This window comes from Bos grunniens, chromosome 3 (assembly GCF_055505025.1).
Source record: "Bos grunniens cultivar Pamir isolate PY7600 chromosome 3, Bosgru_T2T1.0, whole genome shotgun sequence".
NCBI classification, from domain to species: domain Eukaryota; kingdom Metazoa; phylum Chordata; class Mammalia; order Artiodactyla; family Bovidae; genus Bos; species Bos grunniens.
The window spans coordinates 13411955-13439440 of record NC_141167.1 but is presented as its reverse complement, the minus strand read 5'-3'; the positions used below and the strand labels follow the sequence as shown (position 1 = coordinate 13439440).

Sequence of the window (27486 nt, the reverse complement as noted above, 5' to 3'; positions counted from 1 at the left end):
CTGTGCGACCGCATAGACGGCAGCCCACCAGGCTCCGTCGTCCCTGGGATTCTCCAGGCAAGAACGGGTGCCCCCTAGAGGCACCTGCAAATCGTTCGGTATCGCGCCACACACCTCTGGCCAACAGGGGGCACTGCAGCAGTCTCCATAGCACGGACTGGGTCTCTAGCGGTGCTCACTTTTCCTCGAGTCCCCGAGGAACTTCCGGCAACCGCGGCGCTTTGGTGCCGCCGGACTCGTAACTTGCGGACGCGGGCGCGCAAGGCGGCTGGGGTTGTTTCCGGTCGTGTTGGTGGTCTGTGTTGAGTTGGGGCAGCAGTGACTGCGGCGGCGGGGGAGAAGGAAGAGGGAAGATGGAAACCATTCTGGAGCAGCAGCGGCGCTATCATGAGGAGAAGGAACGGCTTATGGATGTCATGGCCAAAGAGATGCTCACTAAGAAGTCCACGGTGAGTGGGCCTGGGCAGGGGCTACCGTAAGGCCGGGCCCCCTGCCCGGATTTAACCTCAGAGCTTTTTTCAGCCCTCAGACCAGTCCCGCCCCGAGCCCTTCGAGGGTATTCCCTCCCCGAGCTCAGGCATAGGTAGCCTTTCCCCGGGGCCCAGCGCCCAGAGGCCTCTGCTTGGGCCACTAAGACCCGAGCGGGTAAGCTCCGCCCTCGGGCGGCCTTCCCAACTCCAGAATTCCGACTAACAGCGTATATGTTACGTTTGCCTTTCTTCAGCTCCGGGACCAGATCAATTCTGACCACCGCACACGGGCCATGCAAGATGTGAGTGTCCCGCTGTCCGCTTCTCTTTGGGCGCGATGGACTGGAAGAGGAGGGAGTGGGTGCGGGGACAAAGGTAGCCTATTGGCCAGTCGAGGGGTTTGTATGCCTGCCGAATGTACGCGCGCTGCCAAACCTAAGGATGCTTAACCACCCTTACTCCCTTCTCCGAATGGAGAACTCTTACTCATTTTTAATTACTAGAGAAGATCTCCTTTATAGCATCCTGTATCTCGTGGATGTGCGAAGAGTAGTTATGAGGTGTCAATGCCTCGGGCTGAGAATGTACTCTCCTCCTCCCCCATAGAAAAGAATAAAAGACCCTAATCAGAGTTTCTGATTTAGGGTAGATAAATATTACAAGCCCCTAATCCCTTATCTAGATTCCCAAATCCAAAGTACTCTGAAAACAAAAGATTTTTTAATTTGTTTTGGAAATTATTTGGTGGCAAAAATCTGACTTGATCTGATCAGATGAGAGGTTTTTTATGGTCTTTATCCCATTTAATAAATAACATAACTTTCATTGCAGAACTAATTAATGTGTTTTCCAGATCCCACTAGGGATATTTTATTTCATGTAGTACCTTCCTGAACTTAAAAATTCCACATTCTGAAGCAAATCCGGTCCCAAAAGTTTTGGAGAATGGGCTATGTACTTGTGCCATTCTAAGTTTGAATCCAGAGGAAGCTGTGTGGTGTTTGACTTAGCCTGAGCATTCCTTAGTCAAGCCTTTTGAAATAGTGAAAGTCAATTTGGACTACCCTTTTATCTTTGAGAGTCTTTGATGGGAACTGCAGTTTTCCAAAGGGTGACTCTTACATGGCTCTCTTTTACAATACTTCTATTGTTGTTTAGGTGTTAAGTCGTGTCCGACTCTTGCAACCCAATGGACTGTAGCTTATTAGGCTCCTCTGTCCATGGGATTTCCCAGTCAAGAATGCTAGAGTGGATTACCTTTTCCTTCTCCCGACCCAGGGATCCAACCCACGTCTTGTGCAGTGGCAGGCAGATTCTTTACCACTGACCCATCAGGGAAGCCCATGACTCTTCTAGGGAAAGTTAAATATGGGAACTCTGCCACCCCTCAAAACACATTTCTTAGGTAATCTTCAGAGTGACCTGTTTTAAAAATAAGCTAGGAGCCAGTGTTGTCTGTTAAGGAAGCATAAGAACTTTTAACACCACATCTCTTGAAGTTTTCCTGACATTTGACTAGAGAGCCCTTGTTGGTTGCTTGGGTCTCAGTTGTACAGACGGATTGCTTCATTCTGATGGATTTGTGTTTGCCTTCCAGAGGTACATGGAAGTCAGTGGGAATCTGAGGGATTTGTATGACGACAAGGATGGGTAAGTGACAGTCTCATTCAGTCCAGCAATTACTGCTTTTGAGGGGCCATGGTTAAAGGACTGACTTTGTGCTCCGTGTTTTCTGGATTTTTTTCTGAAATTGCAGGTTACGAAAAGAGGAGCTCAATGCCATTTCAGGACCCAATGAGTTTGCTGAATTCTATAATAGACTCAAACAAATAAAGGAATTCCACCGGAAGCACCCAAATGAGGTATGACCTTGCAAAGTTTTTTCTCCAGACCTGTCCGAAGAGTATACAAAGGACATGTGTTAGGAAAATGGAGATTGCCATTCAGATGTCCTTTCAAAAGGGAACTTACCAGTTAGCTATAAGCAGCGTAGTTAGGTGACATCCTGCAACTCCAAGTTCTTTCAGAATTTCCCTCAGCTTTAAGCTAAAGCCATTCTCTTCTTGGGCTTCCCAGGTGGCTCTCACGGTAAAGAAGCTGCGTGCTAATTCCCTGGTGGCTCAGTGGTAAAGACTCTGCCTGCACTGCAGGAGCTGCAGGTTCAATCCTTGGGTCAGGAAGATTCCCTGGAGGAGGACATGTGAACCCACTCCAGTATTCTTGCCTGGGAAATCCCATGGACAGAGGAACTTGGCGGGCTACAGTCCATGGGTCGTAAAGAGTCGGACACGACTGAAGCGACAGAGCACACGTACTCTTGGGCAGCCCCTAACCAGTGACTGAACACAGTAAGGGGGGGTGGGGGTATCACAGCCTGGTTATTTCTGCCCAGTGTGAGACTTTTAGTGAGATTTTGCATCATGGTCTAGGCTCTCCCTGCTCTATCCTTCCATCCTGCTCGCTCTCTCCTTTTTTTTTTGGTGGCCACACCTCATAGTTCATGGGATCTTAGTTCCCCGAACAAGAATCAGAACTGTGTCCCCTGCACTGGAAGCATGGAGTCTTAACCACTGGACCACCAGGGAAGTCCTTTCCTTTTTATCTTTCATGGGTAATCTACTGGCCAATAAACGACTTGTGTTCCTGTCTTGAAATATGCTGCCTGGAGGAACCAACTAACACGGAGAAGCTTTACTCACGTCCATTGACGATTACCCCTTCATGATTCAGCCCAGAGACCAAGTCTTTCATGAAAATTGCTTCCTAGTCTATCTCACTCCTAGTTAATCCCAATTAATCCTTCCTTCCTTTATGATCTTGTCATGTTCTCTGACAATGAATGTCTGCCCCACTGTACTGTAAAATTATAAGGAGCAGGGATTACATCTCAGTTGTTGAGAACTCATTAAACATCTTGCACAACTGACCAAAGGAATTCCAGGGGAAAGGGGAAGTGAGGCATGGCTGTAGAAGTGGAGAGATGGGTCAGTAATTGCACTGAGCGTTTATGATTCTGTAACTGAAAAGTTGTTTTTTCCCTTGATAGAAATAAGGAAGAAAGAACCCATTTGCACTGGAAGTGGATTTTTATGTATGTAGATTTTCAGGTGATAATATACCTAGGTAGACGTGTCCTATGAGAGTTGAAGTTCGTGATTGGGGCTTGAGAATTGGCACATGGACTTGATGGTTGAAGCCTTGAGTCATAGAGTTGTGGGAGGGAGAGAGAGTGTGAAGGGAGACTGTCAGCTTCTGGGTGCCTTGGGGCACTCACGGAAAGGGGGCCTGGGAAGCCTCCAGTACAGGTCAGTTGGCAGCTCCAGGTCATGTCTTATGGGAGCTCAGCAAATGAGCTTCAGAAAGGAAGTGAGTGGTATCCGCTGTTCCTGATTGGTAACTGCCAGGATTGCCGCTCAGTAGAAGTGGTGGGAGTGGAAATCTGGGAAATCTGGTCACAGGGAGTACTCGTAAATAATGGGGAAACTGTAGTGTGTAGTGTTTTAACATGCATTTGAAAGACTGGCAGGAAAAAGGAGAGGAGAAGCAGGAGGAAGATAGGAAGGTGTCCATATGTAAAGGAATGGGTAGAAAAATAAGAGACTGAAAATACTAGGCAGGAGAGGCTACTTAGTGGAGGTACATAAAGGTCTCCTCACTCTCTTTGGAAGGTAGAGTATTCAGTCTTTTGCTAACCAAGAGAGAAGACGTGAGTACCATTTTGGTGTATAACCTAATCCCAGCTCTGGTGGAAAAGTGATGCAGAATAAATGGTTAAATTTATTCCAGGATATACTAAGGGGGAAAAAAATAAATCCAATTATGTGAGAAGCAAAGTAATAATCTTGTCATTTGCCTGTATTATGGTTGCACAAATACATATATATAAACTCACAGAGCAATGGTTTCCAAATCTTGCTGTGCATTTGAATCTGAGGGTCTTTAAAAAGTGCTGATACCTCCCCCCACTTCTCATTTAATTGGTGTCAAGTATGTCAGGGCTTTTAGCGCTGTCTCTCAGGAGAAGGCAATAGCAAGCCACTCCAGTACTCTTGGCCTAGAAAATCCCATGGATGGAGGAGCCTGGTAGGCTGCAGTCCTACGAGTTGGACACGACTGAGCAACTTCACTTTCATTCGTTGGAGAAGGAAATGGCAACCCACTCCAATATTCTTGCCTGGAGAATGCCAGGGACGGGGGAGCCTGGTGGGCTGCACAGAATCGGACACGACTGAAGTGACTTAGCAGCAACAGCAGGTGATTCTAATGTGCAGCAAAGTTTGAGAATGGCTGACGTTAAAAAAATTTTTAAATAATCTGTAGACAGTGGTTATCTATTTGCAGTACAGTTGTTTTTTTTTTTGGTGGAGGCAGGTTGGTGCCCAGGGGGTGGGAGTGCTCTTCAAGACATGTGGGATCTTAGTTCCCTGATCAGGGATCGAACTCATGCCCCATGCATTGTAAGTGCAGAATCTTAAACACTGGAGCACCAGAGAACTCCCTTGCGGGAGAATTATTAAAGGGGGTACCTTGATTTTTTTTTTCCATTCTGTCTTTTTATGTTATTTGAATTTTTGTGAATGTTATTTTAGCAAATTTTAGTTAAACAATGGCAGAAAGCAAAGGAAAGGGCAAGGTAATTGGAAAACAGAAGTAAACTCCTAATGAAAAATCCAAGCCAAGTAAAGCATTAGAAATCCAACTTTCTATATAGCTCATTCTGTGATATTGCAACTTTTATGTTGAAAAATCCACCTGAGCTTTTCTCTCTTTTCTCATCAGATCTGTGTTCCAATGTCAGTGGAATTTGAGGAACTCCTAAAGGCGCGAGAGAATCCAAGTGAAGAAGCACAAAGTAAGTAGGGTTTAATGCTTCTCTCCAGCACCAACAGAAGTACAGGTAAATAACAGACCTCAGATTTGCCCTCAGATCCCTGGAAAATGGCCCCACAGAAATGTATAGCGGTGTTCTCCTACTGATATTCTCTTTGTTAGACTAAAGTCTGGACTAGATTGGCATCCTAAACTGGCACTGGGCACAATGTTCATTTTGTGCTCGTCCAACTTAAATGCATTGGCTGAGTCCTGTTTCACTCTGTGAGCACAGAGAGGGTATTTGGGTAAAGGGCTGCATTATGAAGCTGTGCAGTCCTCTTGAAAGGCCAGGTCCAAGAAAGTGGTCTTTAGTACCTGAATCACTGATACCTCTGATTGCTTCAGATTTGGTGGAGTTCACAGATGAAGAGGGATACGGTCGTTACCTGGATCTTCATGACTGTTACCTCAAATACATTAACCTGAAGGCCTCTGAGGTAAGACCCAGGATAGGGGAGGGTGGCTCTGATTCTCAGGGTGAGTCAGGACACTGGGCTGGGGCTACTAGACATGAAACAGAGTGTCTTCCTTCTGTTCTGGAACTGTTACGTAAATATTAAAATGGTGATGTGCTTTCTTGGAAGGAAACCATTTTCAAAGTGAAAATCGGGTTTCTACAGTGAATGAATAAGTCTGGTTTACTTACTAGTAAATTTTGTTTTATTATTACAACAAGCCTATTTTGCTTTTGTAAAAATAAATTTTTAAAACTTCCAAATACACATGCAGCATCGGTGTTAGGTACATATAGTAGTAGGTACATAAAGATACAAAAACATAATCTCTTCCAGGAATGACTATTTAATATCTTTAAAAAGATACCTAAAAATAACTTACCGTAAGAGATGAGATTTAATTGACAGCCTCAGGAAAGTTGCAAGGAAGTATGTGATGAATTCCTCTTGGAGTTGTAAAGACATGTCCCAAAGTTGTCTCAGCTGTAGAAGCTCCATGAGTCCAGTCCTGCTGCCTCTGTCTTGTTCTCATGTGTATCCATGCACTGGGTCCAAAGATATTCAATAAGTGGTTGAATGAGGGAAAAAACGACACCTTCCAGGACCTTATTTAAGAGGCAGTGGGTGTCAGTCTTTGAACAAGTGCCTGGTATGTAGTAATGTTGAACAGATGTTTCTTTTAGCCTATGGTTTATTGACTTGATCTGTATTTTTACAGGCTAATTATGTGTCTCATATTCTACTCAGTCCAGTGGAATTAACACCCAGTTAATGTAGGAATTAAATGGTAGGAGAAAAAAAAGGCTTAAGTGAGTTGGGCTTTGTTAACTTTGTTAGGCTCAATTTTGATCTCATTTATTGGAGATTATGTTGTAACTTGGTGCAAACACCTAACTGAATCTCTTGTCATTTCTTTTCTCTTTTCAGAAGCTGGATTATATCACTTACCTGTCCATCTTTGACCAGTTGTTTGACATTCCTAAAGAAAGGAAGAATGCCGAGTACAAGAGGTAGGCATTATTAGCTTCCAGGCCTCTACTGAATGTGACTAGAAGATTATTTTAATGAGAAGATTTGAGGGCCGTTTTGAGTTTTGTTTCATGAAAGGCATACATGAATGACTTCCAAGATACGTTTTTAAAATCATAATACTTTGGGACTTCCTTGGCTGTAGAGTGGATAAGAATCCGCTTGCCAATGCAGGGGACACAGGTTTGATCCTTGGTCCTGGAAGATTCCACATGCCATGGAGCAGCCCCTATACCACAAGTATCGAGCCCCTCCTCTACTAGTGAGTCTGGGCGCCCTGGAGCCCGCACACCACAGCTGTTGAGTCTGCGTGCTGCACCTGCTGAAGCGTATGTGCTTAGAGCTTATGCTTTGCAACAAGAGAAGCCACCACAGTGAGAACCTGTGCACTGCAGCGAACAGTAGCCCCACTTGCTGTAGCCAGAGAGCCCTCGCAGCAGTGAAGACCCAGTGCAGCCAAAAAATAAAAGATTAATTAGTTAAAAAATAAAATCATAATACTTTGGCTCTGGAAGAATATGTGTCTGTGGGCACATCTGTGATCTTAGGCCCATACTCTTCTTAATTTTGTGTCACTGTAGAAGGAAGTCTCCCACCCTGGTGCCTCTGCTTTGGAGTCGAGCAGAGTGGGGAAAAATGAAACTTTCTCAGAGGTGCCTGGGTCTGATGTATAGATGTTACGCTTTGTTTGTGTTGTTGTGCCCTAGTTAGTAATCTGCCTTCCTCTATTTTCTCATTTTCTTTTTACCTGCAATCTTTCTTATTTGTGAGTTAAGACTGTAGTATTTGGAATTGTATCTTAAGGATGAAAGAAGATAGGAAAGGTCAAAATCAAGATGACATATTAGAAGAAAGCCAATTGTAAGCTCATTTTTATTCCTTTAAAAGACTAGTATCACTGGAGTTATAAGTATATTTTATAGAGCATAACAGTATATCAGAAATAGAAACCTTGCTGTCTCTATATTACTTATTCCTTTGTAGATACCTGGAGATGCTGCTTGAATACCTTCAGGATTACACAGATAGAGTGAAGCCTCTCCAAGATCAGAATGAACTTTTTGGGAAAATTCAGAATGAGTTTGAGAAGAAGTGGGAGAATGGTACTTTTCCTGGATGGCCGGTGAGCTTCAGTGGGGGTTTGGGTGGAGGACATTCCAGGGAAGTAAACTATTTTACTTTAATCTTGAGCCTCTGCTTTAGGCTTTCAGGTGCTGGTCCCTTGGGATCAGTTGTAGCCAGGGGGTGTTCTCTGCCAACTGTGCTGAGTTTTCTCTGTGTACTTTGGAAAGAGATTTGGCAGGGCCCACTTGCCATTGGCTGGGCCCAGCATTTTCACCAACCATATCATTACTGCTCTGTGGTTCCTACTGACCAGAGGCTGATGTGATTATGTGCTAGAAATCTTTATTATATATTTTCATTCCTGGGGACAAACATGAATTTTTTCTGAAATCTCTGGGAGAATTGGACCATCTAGTTTTAGTTGGTGTTTGTTTGTGTTTTTTTTTCTTTTTGCTCTGCTCTTATAGGCATTTGATTCTCATTCATACATGTTTATAAGGGGCTACCCAGCACCTGGTACACGCACACCTCGTCTTACTGCACTTTGCTTTCTTGCACTTCTCAGATGGTGCATTTATTTTTTTAACAAATGCAGCAACTCTCTGCATTAGGCAAGTCTATTATTGCCACTTTTTGTTTTGTTATGGTGGTCTTTGATTTTTATTACTACCAAGACTCAGATGGTGGTTAGCATTTTTTCACAATAAAGTTTTTTAACTAAGACATGTGCATTGTCTTGCTGCTGCTCCTGCTAAGTCGCTTCGTGTCCAACTCTGCAACCCCATAGATGGCAGCCCACCAGGCTCCCCCGTCCCTGGGATTCTCCAGGCAATAACTCTGGAGTGGGTTGCCATTTCCTTCTCCAATGCGTGAAAGTGAAGTCGCTCAGTCGTGTCCGACTCTCAGCGACCCCATGGACTGCAGCCTACCAGGCTCCTCCGTCCATGGGATTTTCCAGGCAACAGTACTGGAGTGGGGTGGCATCGCCTTCTCCATGATAGACTACAGTATAGTGTAAACATAACTTTGGTATGCACTGGGAAACCAGGAAGAATCATGGGACTCGCTTCATTGCGATAATTGTTCTACTGCAGTGGTCTGGAACCGAACCTGTAACATCTCCAAGGTATGCCTGTAATTTAGATGACTCCCTTGCCTTTGTTCTAATCCTGGGTCTTAATAAACATCATATTGTTTTTCCAGAAAGAGACAAGCAGTGCCCTGACCCATGCTGGAGCCCATCTGGACCTCTCTGCATTCTCCTCCTGGGAGGTATGTTTTCTTTAGCCTGTGCTGGTCTTGCCTGTTCACGCCTCAGAGGGGTCACTTGATCTCCTAATGCTATAGACTTATTATGGTAAGACACCAATCCTCGAGATAAGCATCTACGAAGAATGTAGAAAGATGAAAAAAAAAGCTTGTCCAGTTTCTTTGAACACTGTTAACTAAAAATTAGCCATCTTAAGCTGTAGTGGAGGTAGTGGAACACAGCCAGTATGGTTATGTATGAACTTAAGCACGGAGTCGGTCCTTTGGAGAGTTGGAGCATCCTGCTAGGAGACTGGCTATGGAACGTGTGGTCTTGCCACTGTTTGAGGAACACCCACACACCAGCCTGCAAACCTAAGTTTGAGCCTTTGTTGTTTCTCCAAGTCTATTTGTATAAAAGTGTAACTTGTTTCTTTCATGTAGGAGTTGGCCTCCCTGGGTCTGGACAGATTGAAATCTGCACTCCTAGCTTTAGGCCTGAAGTGTGGCGGGTAAGAGACTGATTTTTCTGTCAGAAGTGTCTCATTTACTTTGAGTTTCACAATCTTCTAAGTGGCTTCAGTTCCATTCTTTCTCTCCACACTGCAAAGAGAAGCAAGCCTAGATGGTAAAGTAATCCTGAAATCCTTTGCCCCTGTGTCTCCTTAGGACCCTAGAAGAGCGAGCCCAGAGGCTATTCAGCACCAAAGGAAAGTCCCTCGAGTCACTTGACACCTCCCTGTTTGCCAAAAATCCCAAGACAAAGGGCACCAAGCGGTGAGTGGGGGGGAGGGGGGGCACCTCTGCTTACATTTTAAGCTTTTTATTCCCGTGCAGAGTTCGTACCACATCACAAATTTTAAAGCCCATTCTATTACCGCTATTGATCCATCCAGCTCCAGTCTGCTCTTTTTCTCTGCTAATGGCAGACAGTTCTCTCGTTGTTCTTATAAACCAAGGACAGTCTGTACTCAGGTGTCTGAGAGTGGGGGACATCTCTAAAGCTGAAACTGTGCCCCAGGTATCTTTTGTTACTTCTGTAGATTATAGAGCGTAAGTTGGTTCAAAAATGTTCATCTAAGTGCATTTTTGCTAATAACAGTTGAATCTGTACCTGAGCCACATGCTTGTACAGGGTATTTATTTTATATGTGGTTTTGCTAATTCTCAAAACAACCTTGAAAAATATTTGTTATCCTCATCTTTGACAGATAAGGACTTAGAAAAGTTATACCTGTTATCTCACAGTTACTAAGTAGCAAGGTCAGGATTTGGGCCCAAGTCTGCCTGTTCCAGAGCTTGCCCTTCTGTACCACATTTCCTTTGTATAGGAAATTGATAGGAACTTAAATACCTGGATATGCCTTTCACTCTCTAGAATGAGGTCAAAGAGGAAGCTTCTATGCATTCTAAGAAATGATCTCAGGGGAATTGCCTGGCAGTCCAGTGGTTTAGACCCTTCACTTCCACTAGGCGTGGGTTTGATCCTTGCTTGGGAAATTAAGATCCTGCCAGCCATATAGCATGGCCAAAAATATTTTTTAAATAAAAAATAAATAAATATCAGCAAGTCCTGAGCTGAACAGAACATTTGCTTTCACAACATGGTATTTCTCTTGTGCTTGTAATTTTAAATGCACCTCTGGAATAAATATTCCCAGATATAGAGAACATGGCATTGGGTGAAAGAACCCTTGAGTGATAGTTTGTTTTTTATTTCCAGAGACACTGAGAGGAACAAAGACATTGCTTTCCTTGAAGCCCAGATATACGAATATGTAGAGATTCTTGGGGTAAGTGACTCTGCTGAGGGCTGTAAATGCTCCAAGTTGTGGAAGTAAGAGAGCTATGAACTTGTAGGATATTTTTTAGGATTGCAAGAAAAAAAAGTATATATCAAACTACTTCAGCAGAAAATTGTGTTCTCCCAGGGTACTTAGCCCTTCACTGAGGTCCTGTTCTGTTGTTAGGGGTCTGTTGTTAGGTGACGTTCCTAAGTTTGCCCAATCCCCTGAGGCTAGGTGGGAGAGTAGACTCCACCCCCGCCCTCGCCCCACTCAGTGTAGAATCCAGATTCTTTCCCTGAGCTCCAGAATATAGCCAGGGGTGACCCAGAAAGCAAACACTCAAAAGGCAAATAAGATATGACTAGAGTCATATGTTGGCTCCCTGTTTTACACCTGCTTTGGATAAAAGGAGGTTAGCCAGACATTGGATACATGGGATACTTACACTCTCCACAGGGAACTAGGACTGTGCGATTGTGGGCAGCAGTCTGAGTTGCCAGTCCCTGAAGACGACTGAGGCTAATCTTTGCCCCTGACATAAGGTGCGCCCACAACAGCAGCTCTTCATGAATGACTTACTCTGAAAAGGTGTAACTTACATGTTCACAGGGTTGTGCAGAGCTTGTTAGGTTTGGAGGTTAGTGGTACAGAACTGGCTGTGAGCTGCTCCTTGAGTATTCTTTCAAGAAGAAGCTGAAGGAGGTTACAGGTACAAAAAGGCCTACCTGACCAAGATGCTTATCTTAGAGAAAGTGGGGGGAGGAGCAGGAGAAAATGATTCTCTTTCAGGGAGGAGAAGGTGGAAGATGATCAGTGTCTCTGGGAGTCCTGCAGAGAGGACCAGCCTTTCTGAGTGTCTGTGTAGTTTTCAACTGCTCTCAGAGCCTTTTCCTTTACAGATACGCACATGGTGCTTTGAGTGAGTAGGTGGCTCTGGTTCAGATAGTTGGTCCGCATGTCTTTGTCTCTTGCCCTTGTTTGATGACCACGCATTAATAACTCATAAAACTAGAGTCATTGTTGGATCCCGCTGTTACAACTCCTTTGGATAAAAGGGATTAGCCAGACACTGGCTACATGGGATACTTATACTCTCCACATTGAACTAGGACTGTGCCAGCGTGGGCCCTTGGACTGCAAGGAGGTCCAGCCAGTCCATCCTAAAGGAGATCAGTCCTGGGTGTTCAGTGGAAGGACTGATGCTGAAGCTGAAACTCCAATACTTTGGCCACTTGATGCGAAGAGCTGACTCATTTGAAAAGACCCTGATGCTGGAAGGGATTGGGGGCAGGAGGAGAAGGGGACAACAGAGGATGAGATGGTTAGATGGCATCATCGACTCGATGGACATGGGTTTGGGTGGACTCCGGGAGTTGGTGATGGACAGGGGGGTGTGGCGTGCTGCAGTTCATGGGGTCGCAAAGAGTCGGGGACGACTGAGTGACTGAACTGGACTGAGTGTGGGCAGCGGACTGAGTTGCCCGTCCTTTGAAGCCGAATGCGAGGCTCATCTGTGCCCCTAACATAAGGTGTGCCCACAACTCCTACCTTTGAGAGCATTCTGCTTTCCCTGCCAGGAGGTGGCACTGTTCTCCTTGGAATTCCAGCCAAAATGAGTTCCAAAAGTTGATCTTGTTATGAATTGGTATTATTTTTACCATAACTTCACCATTTACTGACACCTGTTGGTTTCCAGATATTATGCTAAATCTTTGAGTACAGTCGTGAATGTGACATAGCCTCTTACCCTTGAAAAGCCCAGTTTGTGACTGAGGGCTACAGATAACTGCCATATAATGTGATGTGTACTGTAATACTTTGAGATTGGGTGTTCTAAGTAGAAAGAGGGAGATTAAGATGATCCAGGTAGAGGAAACAGCAAGCATGAAGGTAAAATTACTGTGAAAGGAAATAATGAGAAAACAAACCATTGTCCTTGGGTATGTCTAGTGAGGGATGGTGTAGTCAGAGAAAAATTTGGTAAGTTATTGTATGTTGGGAGGTTGGACCTTGTCCTTTAAGTAGCAGAAAGCAAATTAAAGTTTTTTTAAGCAAAGTGTGCCACGAGATTGGTTTTCTCCAGCAGATAAATGTGGGGATAACATGGAAGCTAGACTGGACTGAGGACAGACTCGGGGCAAGTTAGAACATTGTCACCTTGGTGAGGGTGGTAACAGTGGGAAAGAGAAAGGAAGACTGGTTCAGGGAACGGTTTAGGGACAGAAGAGAAAAGACTTCTATTGTTCTGCGATGGTCTGTGGCCTCAGATGAGTGACCTCGGCAAGTGCTAGGTTTAACTTTTTCCTTTTTTTTTTTCTTTGAATTTTTCCTTTAAGATCAGGAAAGGTCTGCTGAAGAGGAATACTATTTGAAAGCAAGACTTTCCTTTTGTTCTGCAAGACAGGAAACTTGATCCTTAAAAGTGAAGGATCAACAAGGGTTATAGGAAAATAAAAAATTTCCTTTCTTGTTCTGCACTTTCTCTCACCTCCCTTTTCATTCATGGCCCTGACATAGGAACAGCGACATCTCACTCATGAGAACGTGCAACGCAAGCAGGCAAGAACTGGAGAAGAGCGGGAAGAGGAAGAGGAAGAGCAGATCAGTGAGAGTGAAAGTGAAGATGAAGAGAATGAGATCATTTACAACCCCAAAAACCTGCCCCTGGGCTGGGACGGCAAAGTAAGTCCCCCCTGCCACCTTTCCCCCTTCTCTCATTTTGGCAGCAGATACAGACACTGGTCTAATACTGGTTTTTTTTTGTCTGATTTCTTTTAGCCTATTCCTTACTGGTTGTATAAGCTTCATGGCCTAAATATCAACTATAACTGTGAGATTTGTGGAAACTATACCTACCGAGGTCCTAAGGCCTTCCAGAGGCACTTTGCTGTAAGAGATTCGGCGCTTCTCCTGGACGTGGAAGCTTGAAACATGAGTCTTTTAGAGAAGAGGATAGGAGCAGCCTGAGAGGATCCCTAGCGTCCAGAGCAAAAGAGAATCAGAGAAGAAGTGGACATAAAGTCCAGCATGGGGCATTTGGCTTCTGGCAGCAGTGCCAGCCTTGGGTAGCACCTGAGACAGTTTCTGGAGGCATTCCACTATTTGAACCTTGTTTCCATTTTCTCTTGCTTGCTCTTTCTCTCTGCCTTTCTGACTCCTTGGTCATTTCTCTTTCCTGTTGCTAGTACTCAATACCAAAGAAAGGGCTGACCGCCTCCTTCTTTGGGTCTTAAATGGGCCTTTGCCTCTTGAAAAAAAAAAAAGAGGATGACATTTATCAAGCTATTCTTGAGAGAAGGCATTATCTGGGTGGTACTCCAGTAAGTGAATTCACCCTTGTTTTGTTTCTGCCTTCAGTTCTCAGTACTTGGAGAGAAATTTTACAGAATAGAAGACATGCTAGATGTAGCCAAGAATGGAGAATGTATGTGAATTCCTCTTTCTCTTCCTCAGATGTGCATATTACTGATTCTGGGGTCTTTTCTGCCAAACTCCAGTAGTCTCTAAATCTTTCTCAGTACCACCTCCAGTGAATTGGAATTGGCATCCAGGGCCCATGCCATCTGCCATCCCTGAGCCATACTGTCATTGCATCAGCATCCCTCCCTGGTCTCTTTCGTATCCTTGCTTGTACCTGATGAACAGTCTTCTCCTTTACTTCTAAAGATTACACTGACTTGCCATCAGTAATGCTTATACATGCTGGTGGTGGGGGTTGCATAGGAGGTAAGTGATGAGTTAGAGTTGTGGTCTTGACACAGATTTTGTGTAGATCTAGGTTTTATAAACCTGCCCAGTGAGGCAAACATACAGTGCTGCTTTGAAGTAACTGCCTCTTGTCAGTCATAGCCAGCTGTCTACAGACAGGCACCTCAAAAGGAATGCTGCCTTTAGGTGGAGCCTTTTGCAAAGGATTAGGGAAGGTTTTGAGTAGGATTGGGGTTAGTGCTGTATGTCCAGTCAGTCCTATTTCACGCTGTCCTCTTGCTTCTCTTCTCCCAGGAGTGGCGCCATGCTCATGGCATGAGGTGTTTGGGCATCCCAAATACTGCCCACTTTGCTAATGTGACACAGATTGAAGACGCGGTCTCCTGTAAGTAATCATTTATTGTTCCCGAGGCCAGAACTACAGTTCACTGTCCAGTACTGTCGTGTGTCCAGGCCTAAGGGCAGCAGGTTGTGGGTACATACAGACTACTATAGTCCTATATTTATTGCTTGTTCAGGGGATGGATTAGCCAGGAGTACTGATTCTTTCCCCCTTGAGAAGAGCTCTGTGCTGAGTATGAAACTGCTTTTAACTGGGGTCTGTGAACTCCCGGGTATGCAAGATTTTGAGTGAATGAGTGTATGTGTATTTTCTGAATTGATTTTACTGTGTTAAGAACTGCAGATACAAAGGAAGAAATAGAGGTGATCTTGGTAAGCTTATTTCTGAGATGACAGGGCAGATACACAGCAACATGTCAGCAAAATACCTCTCAGAGAAAAAACCAGGCTCAACGTGTGTCCAGGAATGTGTTGTTGAAGCTCCCAGGAACCTCAGGCTTCCTGGCTACCTGGCCATGATAGATTTTTCCATCTTCCTCACAGTTTTATTTCTTTTTTTGGTCATGCTTTCACTGTCAGTGGGTTAGAATGTTAGGAAAAGAATTTTACCACTCCACTTTGCTAAGCTTCAGGCACTGCCTCTTAGCATATCACACTACTCTGCTGCCTGGTCAGCTAACTGATTTGGCTTCCACCTCTGGGGTTCAAATCCTCTATGGTAAAGCCAAGTAGAAGTGACCTTCTAAAGAGTTCCCCAATCCCTGACTTAACCCGTGAGTTCCAGGGACTCTTCCATTGAGTTTCTCGAGTGTGGTAAACTTTGGGGACTCCTTTTTGCTCTTTTGTCTCTGTGCATTTACAAGTCAGGATCATACAGTTCCTCTGATCAGAATTAAAATATATCAGATTATCCACTTAGCCTCTTTTCATTTTTGCCCTTCACTCTGGAGGAAATTAAAATAGTAATGAAATTTCATAGAATCATAATACTGCATTTTGAATGCTGTCACATTTTTAGATTTGTTTTCTAGCTACATATAGCTAATAAGTAGATAATGATTGGGCCGGGCAGGAGGGGTCATATTTTCTTAAATATGTCCTGCAAATTGCCCGAATTGATTTATTACTTGATACATTGAAATTGTAATGTAATGTAATACCTTACATTATTTTAGGCTTACAGTCAGGTTCACCTGCAAAAACATGTTTTAATTAATTTTATTCCATGTATTTATTTTTCCTAAGCATTACCCCTAAATCTTAAATGTTAAATAGAAGCAGGCAATAAGTCTTCCTTGCCTGAATGCTGTTTTTAAAGACCATGTGATGCAGCCTCACTAATTTGAAGGTTGGCTTACGATTTTATTATCACATTCCACGAAAGAAAAGTGACAGCATTTTTACTACTTTTGATCAGGCTTGGATAAAACAGCATTTCTGAATTATTTCATTCTGAGTAGTATTTTTTTTTTTAATGTAGTTATTTATCCTGTTAGAATTCTGTTTAGAAGTTTTGTTTTTACATTCATAAATAAAAGATGTGCTTTTTGCGTTGCTTTCAGACATTTGTCAGATTTAGGATTCAAAACCATATTTATGTCGTAAAGTCAATCTGATTACATGCTACATTCTCTTCTGTCATTTGAAACTTTAGATGGAGATCACTTCCTCATAGAAAGGGACTACTCTGAGAAGACTCTCTAGTTATAGCCCATATGATTCCTTGATTTAGTATGACAAAGTAGAAAAGTCAGTATTTTTATTCTGCATTTTACTATTTCCTTTTTCCTATTAATACTTTCTTTGATCTTGTTACTTTGTTTAAAAACTTACTTTCTTTGGAGATACTTTGATATCGTATTAGTTTCAGATGTATAACAGTGATTCAAAATTTTATAGATTGTGCTCCATTTAAAGCTATAAAATAGTAGGAAATTCCCTAGCAGTCCAGTGGCTGGGGCTCCCTGCTTTCACTGCAAAAGGGCCCAGATTTGGCCACTGGTCTGGGAACTAAGATCCTCCAGGTCACGCAGGGGGGAAAAAAAAAAAACTTATAAAATTGGCGATATTCCTTGTACTGTACAACATATCCTTGTAGCTTATTTATTTTATACATTGCAGTTTGTACCTCTTAATCCCCTGTCCTTATCTTGCCACTCCCATCGCCCCCGCCCTGGCCTTTCCCACTGGTGACCACAAGTTCTCTATATCTGTGAATCTGTTTCTGTTTTGTTATATTCATTTGTTGGTTTTATTTTTTAGGTTCCACATATAAGGGATAATGCATAGTATTTGTCTTTTTCTGCCTCACTTATTTCACTAAGGATAATGCCCTCTGGGTCCATCATGCTGTTGCATATAGCACAATTTCATTCTTTTTTATGGCTGAGTAACATTCCATTGTGTGTGTGTGTGTGCATGTATATCTAGCTATCTGTATATACCACATCTTCTTTTGGGCTTCCCTGGTAGCACAGATGGTAAAGAATCTGCCTGCAATGCAGGAGACCTGGCTTCGATGTCTGGGTCAGGAAGATCCCTTGGAGAAGGTAATGGCAACCCACTCCAGTATCCTTGCCTGGAGAAGTCCATGGACAGAGAAGCCTGGCAGCTACAGTCCATAGGGTCTCAAAGAGTTGCACACGACTGAGCAACTAACACACACACACTACATCTCCTTTATTCATTTGTTGATGGACATTAAGGTTGCTTCCCTGTCTTGACTATTGTAAAGAATGCTGCTATGAATGTTGGGAGTACATGTATCTGTTCAAATTAGTATTTTTGTTTTCTTCTGTCATATACCCAGGAGTGGATTGCTGGATCATATGGTAGTTCTGTTTTTAGTTTTTTGAGGAACCTCCATACTGTCCTCCATAGTGGCTGCACCAGTTTACACTCCCACTAACAGTGTAAGGGAATCGTTTTTCTACATTCTCCTCAGTATTTGTTATCTGTGGTGTTTTTGATGACAGCTATTCTGACAGGTGTGAGGTGACACCTCTTTGTGGTTTTGATTTGCATTTCTCTGACAGTTGGTGATATTGAGCATTGTTTCATGTGCCTGTTAGCCATCTGTATGTCGTCTTTGGAAAAATTCCTATTCCAATTGTCTGCCCATTTTTTAACCAGGTTGCTTTTTTGTTTTTTTCTATTAAGCTGTATGAGTTGTTTACGTATTTTGAATAGTAACCCTTTATCAGTCATATGATTTATAAATATTTTCTCCTATTCAGTAGTTTTCATACTTAATGTCTCTTTGTTTTGAATTCTGGTATGGACATGTTGATTCCGGTTGTAATTAAACTTCGTGTCTTGCATTTCTGCCAGTTTTGTGTTATTTGAGCCACATAAAACTCAGTATTACATTGTAACCTTATTGATCACTCCCATTAGCGTTTTGAAATTCCTGTTATCTGATAGCTTGTTTGTTCTACTGTAATAGACCATTTCCCCAGTTATCAAATATTAGCAGCAAATGTGGGCTCTTTTTTTTACCCTAGTTGTCAATATTCATCCTTGTATACAGATGAGCTCTTTACACTCAGTGTATTAACTGATCTAATATTTAACTCCTTGTTTTCTTGTTAGATTTCTCATTTTCTTGTTAGATTTCTCACAAAGATTATATAGTAAATTTGAATCTATTCCTTTCATACAGGAACATTAGAAATGTTTCTAACATTTCTAACTTTAATGTTTCATCTAACAGTTTATTTCTACTACAAATTTCTATAATCTGTTATTAGTATGTGTCATTCTGTTGAGTTATTTATAGGAGGTGACTATATTGATGATCTGAAACAGTAAATTCTATACATCTTACTCATAATGATTCAGTAGACTGTTTAATCTTATATCAATATTCTTATCACCTTGTTTACAAAAAGTGGTTTTTCTGCTTTCAGAATCCCATTATCTCCTTTTTTCTCTTTGACTTAAAATATTATATAATTTTCATGCATACAATGTAGTGACTCAAAAATTTTAAAGATTATACTCCATTTATAGTTACTTTAAAATATTGGCTCAATTCCCTGTGTTGTGTCCTTGTAGCTTACTCATTTTATACACAGTAGCTTTTACCCCCATTATGTCTTGTCATGTTGTTTTTACCCAAGGACTTTGTTGATGGATTCCCTTAAGTTCTTTATGTTTTCGTCTGGTCTTCTTCAAGGGTGAAGTTGGTTCAAAACCACATTCCTAACAGTGCAGACTCTGGAGGATCTAGGGTCCCGATCGTAGCTCCGCCACTTACTTCCTGGCTAGGGGACACAGGGCAAGTTATGTCTTTTAGTGCCTTGGTTTCCTTTATCTATCAAATGTGGGAGTTAATAGTATATCTACATCAGAGAGTTGTCTCAAATGAGATAATATATATATTAAATGAAATAATATAGGTAAAGTGCTACAGCATGCCTGACCACAATGTAGAATGTATCAGTGAGAAAGCATAAGCTGCCATCATCGTCAGCTTCACTTGTGGGCTCCTCTACAGAGTCCAAGGCATGAGATCCGGAGTCACCTTTATCTTTCATTTGGAATTTAATCTTCCTGTTGCTAGCTGCCATATACCAGATGCTTGGTATATGCGAGGCAAATGGGAGATTTTTACACCCATTTAATCTTCAGAGCAATCAGTGAGGTAGAAGATCACCCCCACTTTCAGAAGAAAAATGAGGTCAGTCTTTAGGTCATGTACCATAAGAAAAGAAAGCCAGGGGTCAGTCACATGTCTTTTCTACCACAGTCTTTTCTCTTCCCATAATCCTATACTGCCTTATTTTAAATTACCCCCGTAATTTTTTTTTGAGTTGATCAATAAGGACGTTTCATAAAGAAACTTTATAAATTTTCTCTTTAGTGATACAAACTTTTAGAAAAGAAAAAAATTTTTTCCAGAATATTATTGGCAGGTTCATGATTCAAAATGTTATCCATATTGTTTTCAGTATTTATCTCCTTGTTCAGATGTCTAGGTTTATCAGTTTCTCTCATATTATTATTGCCACATCTTTGATACAGTGTATCGTTTTCACCCATAATGACGTCCCTTGACACTTGTAGGTCATTTGTGTAGCATTTATAGTTTCACTTCTATCTCAACATCACTTTGTCTTTTCATCACCTCCCCTGCCCTTTCTTTCCCCAGGGACTATTCCTCCTCTTTAAATATCTGGGGTTAACTCTCTGGCTTCCTTTCAGACTTTTCAGTAACAGATAGGTAGTTACAGACGTCTTGACTCCTGCAGGATCCTGACAGACTTTCATCTCAGGTATCTCACTACTAATAGGCATCCATTAATTATTTTTTAATTAAATTTATTTTTAATTGAAGGATAATTGCTTTATGATATTGTATTGGTTTCTGCCACACATGAACATGAATCAGCTACAGTTATAATCAATTCATTATTAAACTGAAGTTAATTCTATTATTCTGTAGAGTATGTGCAATTTTTCTTCATTTCCCATTGGTAGAATAATTATTTTTTATTAAACCTGGATTTCGTGTGTGGTTTTTGGATTTGGGGTTTTTTTTTAAAGCATCCAAACTAGACATCTTAAGGATTTGGGGCTATGAGGAAGAAAGCCCCTGAAAACCTAACTCCGTGTCCTTCCATCCTGAGGAAGAAGGTGCTTTTCCACCTGTGCTTCCGTCTGTGCGTATGCCTTCTCCGCTTTCTCGTGTCTTCTCTTTAAGCCTTAGCTCACAGCGAAAGTAACTCCAGCCCTTGCCCTGTATGACCTTTTTCAGTGTTCAGAGCCTGCCTTCATGTAGTTCAATCTCTCAGTGTCCCAGTTTCTAATATCAGGGAAGGATGGTAGCAAGGTGCAGCTGGGTCAGGTTCCATCTGTTGTGCAGTCAGCTGTCACTTCAGTAACTGGCAGCAAAAGTAGCTCCTTGTTAGACCAGGATTGCTCCTTCCAGAGCACCTGGAAAGACGTGTGCCCTAGTGGGAGTGGGCAGGAGCAAGCCACTGGCACAGCTGTCAGACTGGCTTTCCTTGTCTTTGTTTTAGATCATTCTGTTGAAGTTTTTCTTTGGCATTTTTAGCACAAGGGATTCAGTACTGTTATTTAAGTTACAGTAGTTTTTTATTTTTTCAACTTAAATGAAGGATTTGATGTATGAATTCATTATTTTAATCATTCCATTGTTCCAGACTTACATATCATAAGTTGAACAAAAGACAGCTAAGAAAGAGCCCTATGGAACTTCTCACAAGATATTTCTCATTCAGGAGGTTGGTCACAATTGACCAAAATTCACTAGGTATAAGTCTACTAACCCTAATAAACTAATAGCATCAGGTTCAGATAGCATCATTTTGTTTATGACAGTATCATGAGAGATACATTTTCATGGATTCTCAGGACATTGCCTGTAAGAGCAATCGCTTTTCTAAAACCAAGATATCCTGTGTCTATAGCTTTTATCGTATTGGCTATTCCATCAAAAATAGGAAATTCAGGGACTTCCTTGGTGATCCAGTGGCTTAGAATCCGTGTTCCCAATGCAGGGGGCTCAGGTTCAATCCCTGGTCAGGGAACTACATCCCACATGCTGCAACTAACCTCACACTGTAGTAAAGGTCGGAGACCCTGTGTGGCACAACTAAGACCCGATGCCAAATGAATATGTTTTTAAAAAGATTTCAGCACTTACATATTGTCTCATCTACTATTAATATTTCTTCACCCATCTTAGACTTCAGCTTTCTCTATAGGATATTTCTTCTAATCTTGTCATGTTTAGAGATTGTTCTACGTGATGAGAAATATGAAAGCTTATAAGAATCAAGTAGTTGTTCCTTTTCACTGTCATCTTACCTTCATAGCAGCGACCTGTCCCATCTGTTGCACATAGCCCTTTGTTCTAAGGGTGCGCCTTCCAGACACCATTCTTACAAGTTTAAGTTGTTCTTTCCTAGTTTTGTATCTGTCCTGTCTTTGCACATGTCTGATCCCTTCCTCTGGAGCTACGGTAGTGTCTGTAGATGTCTTTCTCTTTCCGTGCTCATTAGAATTGAACTGTCAGAATTATTCTTCTAATGTCTTCAGTGTTTATTGAGCTATCTTATCTTTCAAACTCTTTGGCCATGATATTTCATTGTTTTTTTTTTCTCTGAATTTTTTGAAATACACGCATCAGACCTCAAGTAGTTGTATTTGACAATGTCTAGTGTTCTCTTGGGCCTTCCCTGATACCTCAACTGGTAAAGAATACGCCTGCAATGCAGGAAACCCTGGTTCGATTCGTGGGTTGGGAAGATTCCCCAGGAGAAAGGATAGGCTACCCACTCAAGTAGTTTGCCTGGTAGCTCAGATGCTAAAGAATCCACCTGCAATGCGAGAGACCTGGGTTTGATCCCTGGGTTGGAAAGATTTCCCTGGAGGAGGGCATGGCAACCCACCCCATTATTCTTGCCTGGAAAATCCCCGTGGATAGAGGAGCCTGGTGGGCTATAGTCCATGGGGTCTCAGAGTCAGACATGACTGAGTGACTAAGCATAGCATTCTCTTTCTCTTCTATTATGAACTTTAAAACAGTAAGGTCACTTTTTCCAATAATTCCTATATTTTGTACCATACTAACTTTTCCTTTGAGAGTCAGTTCAGTTCAGTCACTCAGTTGTGTCCGACTCTCTGTGACCCCATGAACTGCAGCACGCCAGGCCTCCCTGTCCATCACCAACTCCCGGAGTTCACTCAAACTCATGTCCATCGAGTCGGTGGTGCTATCCAGCCATCTCATCCTCTATCGTCCCCTTCTCGTCCTTTCCCCAATCCCTCCCAGCATCAGGGTCTTTTCCACTGAGTCAACTCTTCACATGAGGTGGCCAAAGTACTGGAGTTTCAGCTTCAGCATCAGTCCTTCCAATGAACACCCAAGACTGATCTCCTTTAGGATGGACTGGTTGGATCTCCTTGCAGTCCAAGGGACTCTCAAGAGTCTTCACCAACACTACAGTTCAAAAGCATCAGTTCTTCGGCACTCAGCTTTCTTCACAGTCCAACTCTCACATCCATACATGACTGGAAAAACCATAGCCTTGACCTTTGTTGTCAAGACGGACCTTTGTTGGCAAAGTAATGTCTCTGCTTTTTAATATGCTATCTAGGTTGGTCATAACTTTCCTTTTAAGGAGTAAGCATCTTTTAATTTCATGGCTGCATTCACCATGTGGAGTGATTTTGGAGCCCAAAAAAATAAAGTCTGACACTGTTTCCACTGTTTCCCCATCTATTTCCCATGAAGTGATAGGACCAGATACCATGATTTTTGTTTTCTGAATGTTGAGCTTTAAGCCAACTTTTTCACTCTCCACTTTCACTTTCATCAAGAGGCTTTTTAGTTCCTCTTCACTTGCTGCCATAAGGGTGGTGTCATCTGCATATCTGAGGTTATTGATATTTCTCCCGGCAATCTTGATTCCAGCTTGTGCTTCTTCCAGCCCAGTGTTTCTCATGATGTACTCTGCATAGAAGTTAAATAAGCAGGGTGACAATATACAGCCTTGACGTACTCCTTTTCCTATTTGGAACCAGTCCATTGTTCCATGTCCAGTTCTAACTGTTGCTTCCTGACCTGCATATAGGTTTCTCAAGAGGCAGATCAGGTGGTCTGGTATTCCCATCTCTTTCAGAATTTTCCACAGTTTATTGTGATCCACACAGTCAAAGGCTTTGGCATAGTCAATAAAGCAGAAATAGATGTTTTTCTGGAACTCTCTTCCTTTTTTGATGATCCAGCGGATGTTGGCAATTTGATCTCTGGTTCCCCTGGCTTTTCTAAAACCAGCTTGAACATCTGGAAGTTTGCGGTTCACATACTGTTGAAGCCTGGCTTGGAGAATTTTGAGCATTACTTTACTAATGTGTGAAATGAGTGCAGTTGTGCGGTAGTTTGAGCATTCTTTGGCATTGCCTTTCTTTGGGATTGGAATGAAAACTGACCTTTTCCAGCCCTGTGGCCACTGCTGAGGTTTCCAAATTTGCTGGCATATTGAGTGGAGCACTTTCACAGCATCATCTTTCAGGATTTGAAAGAGCTCAACTGGAATTCCATCACCTCCACTAGCTTTGTTCATAATGATGCTTTCTAAGGCCCACTTGACTTCACATTCCAGGATGTCTGGCTCTAGGTGAGTGATCACACCATCGTGATTATCTGGGTCGTGAAGATCTTTTTTGTACAGTTCTTCTGTGTATTCTTGCCACCTCTTCTTAATATCTTCTGCTTCTGTTAGGTCCATACCATTTCGGTCCTTTATCGAGCCCATCTTTGCATGAAATGTTCCCTTGGTATCTCTAGTTTTCTTGAAGAGATCTCTAGTCCTTCCCATTCTGTTGTTTTCCTCTATTTCTTTGCATTGATCGCTGAGGAAGGCTTTCTTATTTCTTCTTGCTATTCTTTGGAACTCTGCATTCAGATACTTATATCTTTCCTTTTTTCCTTTGCTTTTCTCTTCTCTCCTTTTCACAGCTATTTGTAAGGCCCCCCTAGACAGCCATTTTGCTTTTTTGCGTTTCTTTTCCATGGGGATGGTCTTGTTCCCTGTCTCCTGTACAATGTCATGAACCTCCGTCCATAGTTCATCAGGCACTCTATCTATCAGATCTAGTCCCTTAAATCTATTTCTCACTGCCACTGTATAATCATAAGGGATTTGATTTAGGTCATACCTGAATGGTCTAGTGGTTTTCCCTACTTTCTTCAATTTAAGTCTGAATTTGGCAATACGGAGTTCATGATCTGAGCCACAGTCAGCTCCCTGTCTTGTTTTTCCTGACTCTATAGAGCTTCTCCATCTTTGGCTGCAAAGAGTATAATCAATCTGATTTCGGTGTTGACCATCTGATGTCCATGTGTAGAGTCTTCTCTTGTGTTGTTGGAAGAGGGTGTTTGCTATGACCAGCGCGTTCTCTTGGCCAAACTCTATTAGCCTTTGCCCTGTTTCATTTGTATTCCAAGGCCAAATTTGCCTGTTACTCCAGGTGTTTCTTGACTTCCTACTTTTGCATTCCAGTCCCCTATAATGAAAGGACATCTTTTTGGGGTGTTAGTTTTAAAAGGTCTTGTAGGTCTTCATATAACCGTTCAACTTCAGCTTCTATTTCCTTTGAGAGTATCAGTTCTCATTTCTAAGAGGTGTTTGGTTATATATGATCCAACTTTTTATTTTGCAACAGAGCAAACATTATGGTAAATTTTGCTATGAAAGGGGTTTGTCCACAGGCAGTCCAGAACCAAAATTCCCATTTGGGGCAGGCAGATGTCTTTAGGACAGGCACTCAGGGGGATCCTAATGAGGGATATGTTATAACACCCAGTACCCAATGGATACTCAGTGGAATCTGATTGCTGATCATTTCTTGTCCGGCAGTGTGGGCCAAGCTGAAACTGCAGAAGGCATCGGAACGATGGCAGCCTGACACTGAGGTGAGTGCTTATGTAGCATCAGGTGTAACGTCAAGCCACAGAGTCCCTCACGGTGCAGAAGGGAGTGAGAGACGGCCCCTGGTTCACTGTAGCAGGAAGTGTAGGGTGACAATATCTCTAATCAGCTCTTGACTTGAAAAGCCTAGTTTATTTGTGATATTACATGTGTCAGACTTCAAATCTGTGTCTTAACGACAGGTTATATTCTCCCATTGAAATTTTGAAGTGGCAAGCAGAAGTACCCTGTGTCTTGTCCTGCCCTTGGGATTCATAAGCTAAGAGGCTGAAAATCTGTGTCATATGTTAGATCTCCTTTGAGGAGAGCATCTGATGAGCTTGCTCATGGGGTGGGGAGGCATCTTGTTGGTCTTGGGATGGTCATCCCTAACAGAGGATTTCAGAGATGAGGAGTGGTGTGTATGTGAGATATGGTAGCTGCTTCCTCTTAGGTCAGTGGTGTTCAGTGTTCCTTTAGCAGCAAAGCCCTTTTCAAGCTGTAACATAGAACTCCAATACATAGAAAAAGGCAGAACTCCTCTGAATGTGGAGAAGCTCAGTCCTCTTGGCCTTTATCTCCTGTAGTGTCCTCTCAGGTAGAAACCTAGAGTTCTTGGGGCCCATTTGAAAACCATGTCTGAAGTGAGCCTTTCTGAGCCGGAGTTCCTCATCTTAAACACAGAAAGTGGTTTGAATACACAATTTTCTCAGATATCCCCAAGGATCAGTCATAATTGGTATCTTTCTAGATATCTAATGGATGCTGTGGGCAGTAGAGCAGAACCCCAGTTGAGAAAGGCTGTTTTAGATGAATGGCATGGAATCAGGCCAGGGCGAGCTCAGGTACCCAGAGGCTGGTCTAAATATTTCTCCCAGCAGTTGTACTTAATGGAGTCCTTCTTCCCTTTTAGGAAGAATATGAAGACTCCAGTGGGAATGTTGTAAATAAGAAGACGTACGAGGATCTGAAAAGACAAGGACTGCTCTAGTGTTCGGGGATGTGTCTCAGCCGTGGGCCTTGCCCAGGCTTCCCTAAGATCTGCTTTTTCTATTTCTCCCAATCAAATGCTCCTAAAGACTCTTTGCTACTTAGTCTTATGGACTAGCATGCATCTTGTAGAAACAAGGCATGCTGGCAGATTGCAGCGGTGAGATGTGTTTTATCTTTGTTTTATATTAAAGAAGATTCCGTTGGAAAATAAAACCAGCCCTCGTTCTGAATGTGTCTTCTTGTGAAGCCAAGAATCATGAACTAATTCAGTCCTCTAGTTCATAACACCTCCTTCTTTCTCACAGACTTGAGAAGCAACTAAATTAATGAGCACCTATTATTTTACGTATATTATGCTAGGTGATTCTGACCTGACCTTGTTCCCCACCCCTGTTTGCTGCCGCCTCTCCAAATGAAAATCACCCCCAGGAAAGCCCTGACCTTAGTTGAGTCAGCTGTTCGTGCATATACTGTACTAGGGAAAGTTTGGGAGGGTGAGCCAGGACCTCTGCTGAGGACAAAGCCGTGCCACCAAGGTTGCCTTTTAATTTGCATAAAGGGAGGACTTGGGCTTGGAATGGGGCTGCAGCCCTGCCCCTCTTCACACCTCAGCAGCCTGGCACATAGTGAAACCAGGAGCAGCAGTGACCACCTCCTTGCCGCTTCAGAATCAGAGTTTGGTGATCCCATAAGCCTTTGTCTCCTACAAGATCCCTGCTTGACTGTGAAGTGGCTCCAAGCCTAGAGTGGTCTCCAAGCCCCGAGAGCCACAGTTTGGGGGGACTCGAGCAGCTACCTCAGGATCTGAATCTGGTATCCCAAGTGGAGAGAACTAGGGGAGTCAGGGGGCCCTGATCTGCCCCCAGGCACAGTCGTCTGAATGGCAGGGCCTGGTCCAACAGGATCCCACAGAGGCTCCCTTTGCCCCTCAGCACCCAGAACTTCAGTTCACTTGTCATATATCCACTGGGGAAGATCCCAGCTCCAGAGCTGGCCTCTCCCCCACACTCATCTGTTACCCTAGTCATCTCCATGAGTAGGGTTTCCACACAGCTTGCCGCTGTGGTCCTTCCCT

The 27486-nt window shown here is 42.8% G+C and overlaps 1 protein-coding gene across 1 annotated transcript; it reads left to right on the top strand.

Moving 5' to 3' along the window:
• Positions 1-247: 247 nt before the first annotated feature.
• Positions 248-26624, top strand: SF3A3 (splicing factor 3a subunit 3). The gene is made up of 17 exons (XM_086394255.1): positions 248-449; positions 725-772; positions 2068-2120; positions 2227-2332; positions 5250-5322; positions 5688-5779; positions 6725-6807; positions 7811-7949; positions 9095-9163; positions 9584-9651; positions 9809-9916; positions 10863-10932; positions 13444-13608; positions 13705-13815; positions 14929-15019; positions 25368-25423; positions 26332-26624. Exons 1-17 carry the CDS (start codon positions 354-356, stop codon positions 26407-26409), a joined length of 1506 nt encoding a protein of 501 aa, XP_086250381.1. The 5' UTR covers positions 248-353; the 3' UTR covers positions 26410-26624.
• Positions 26625-27486: the final 862 nt, after the last annotated feature.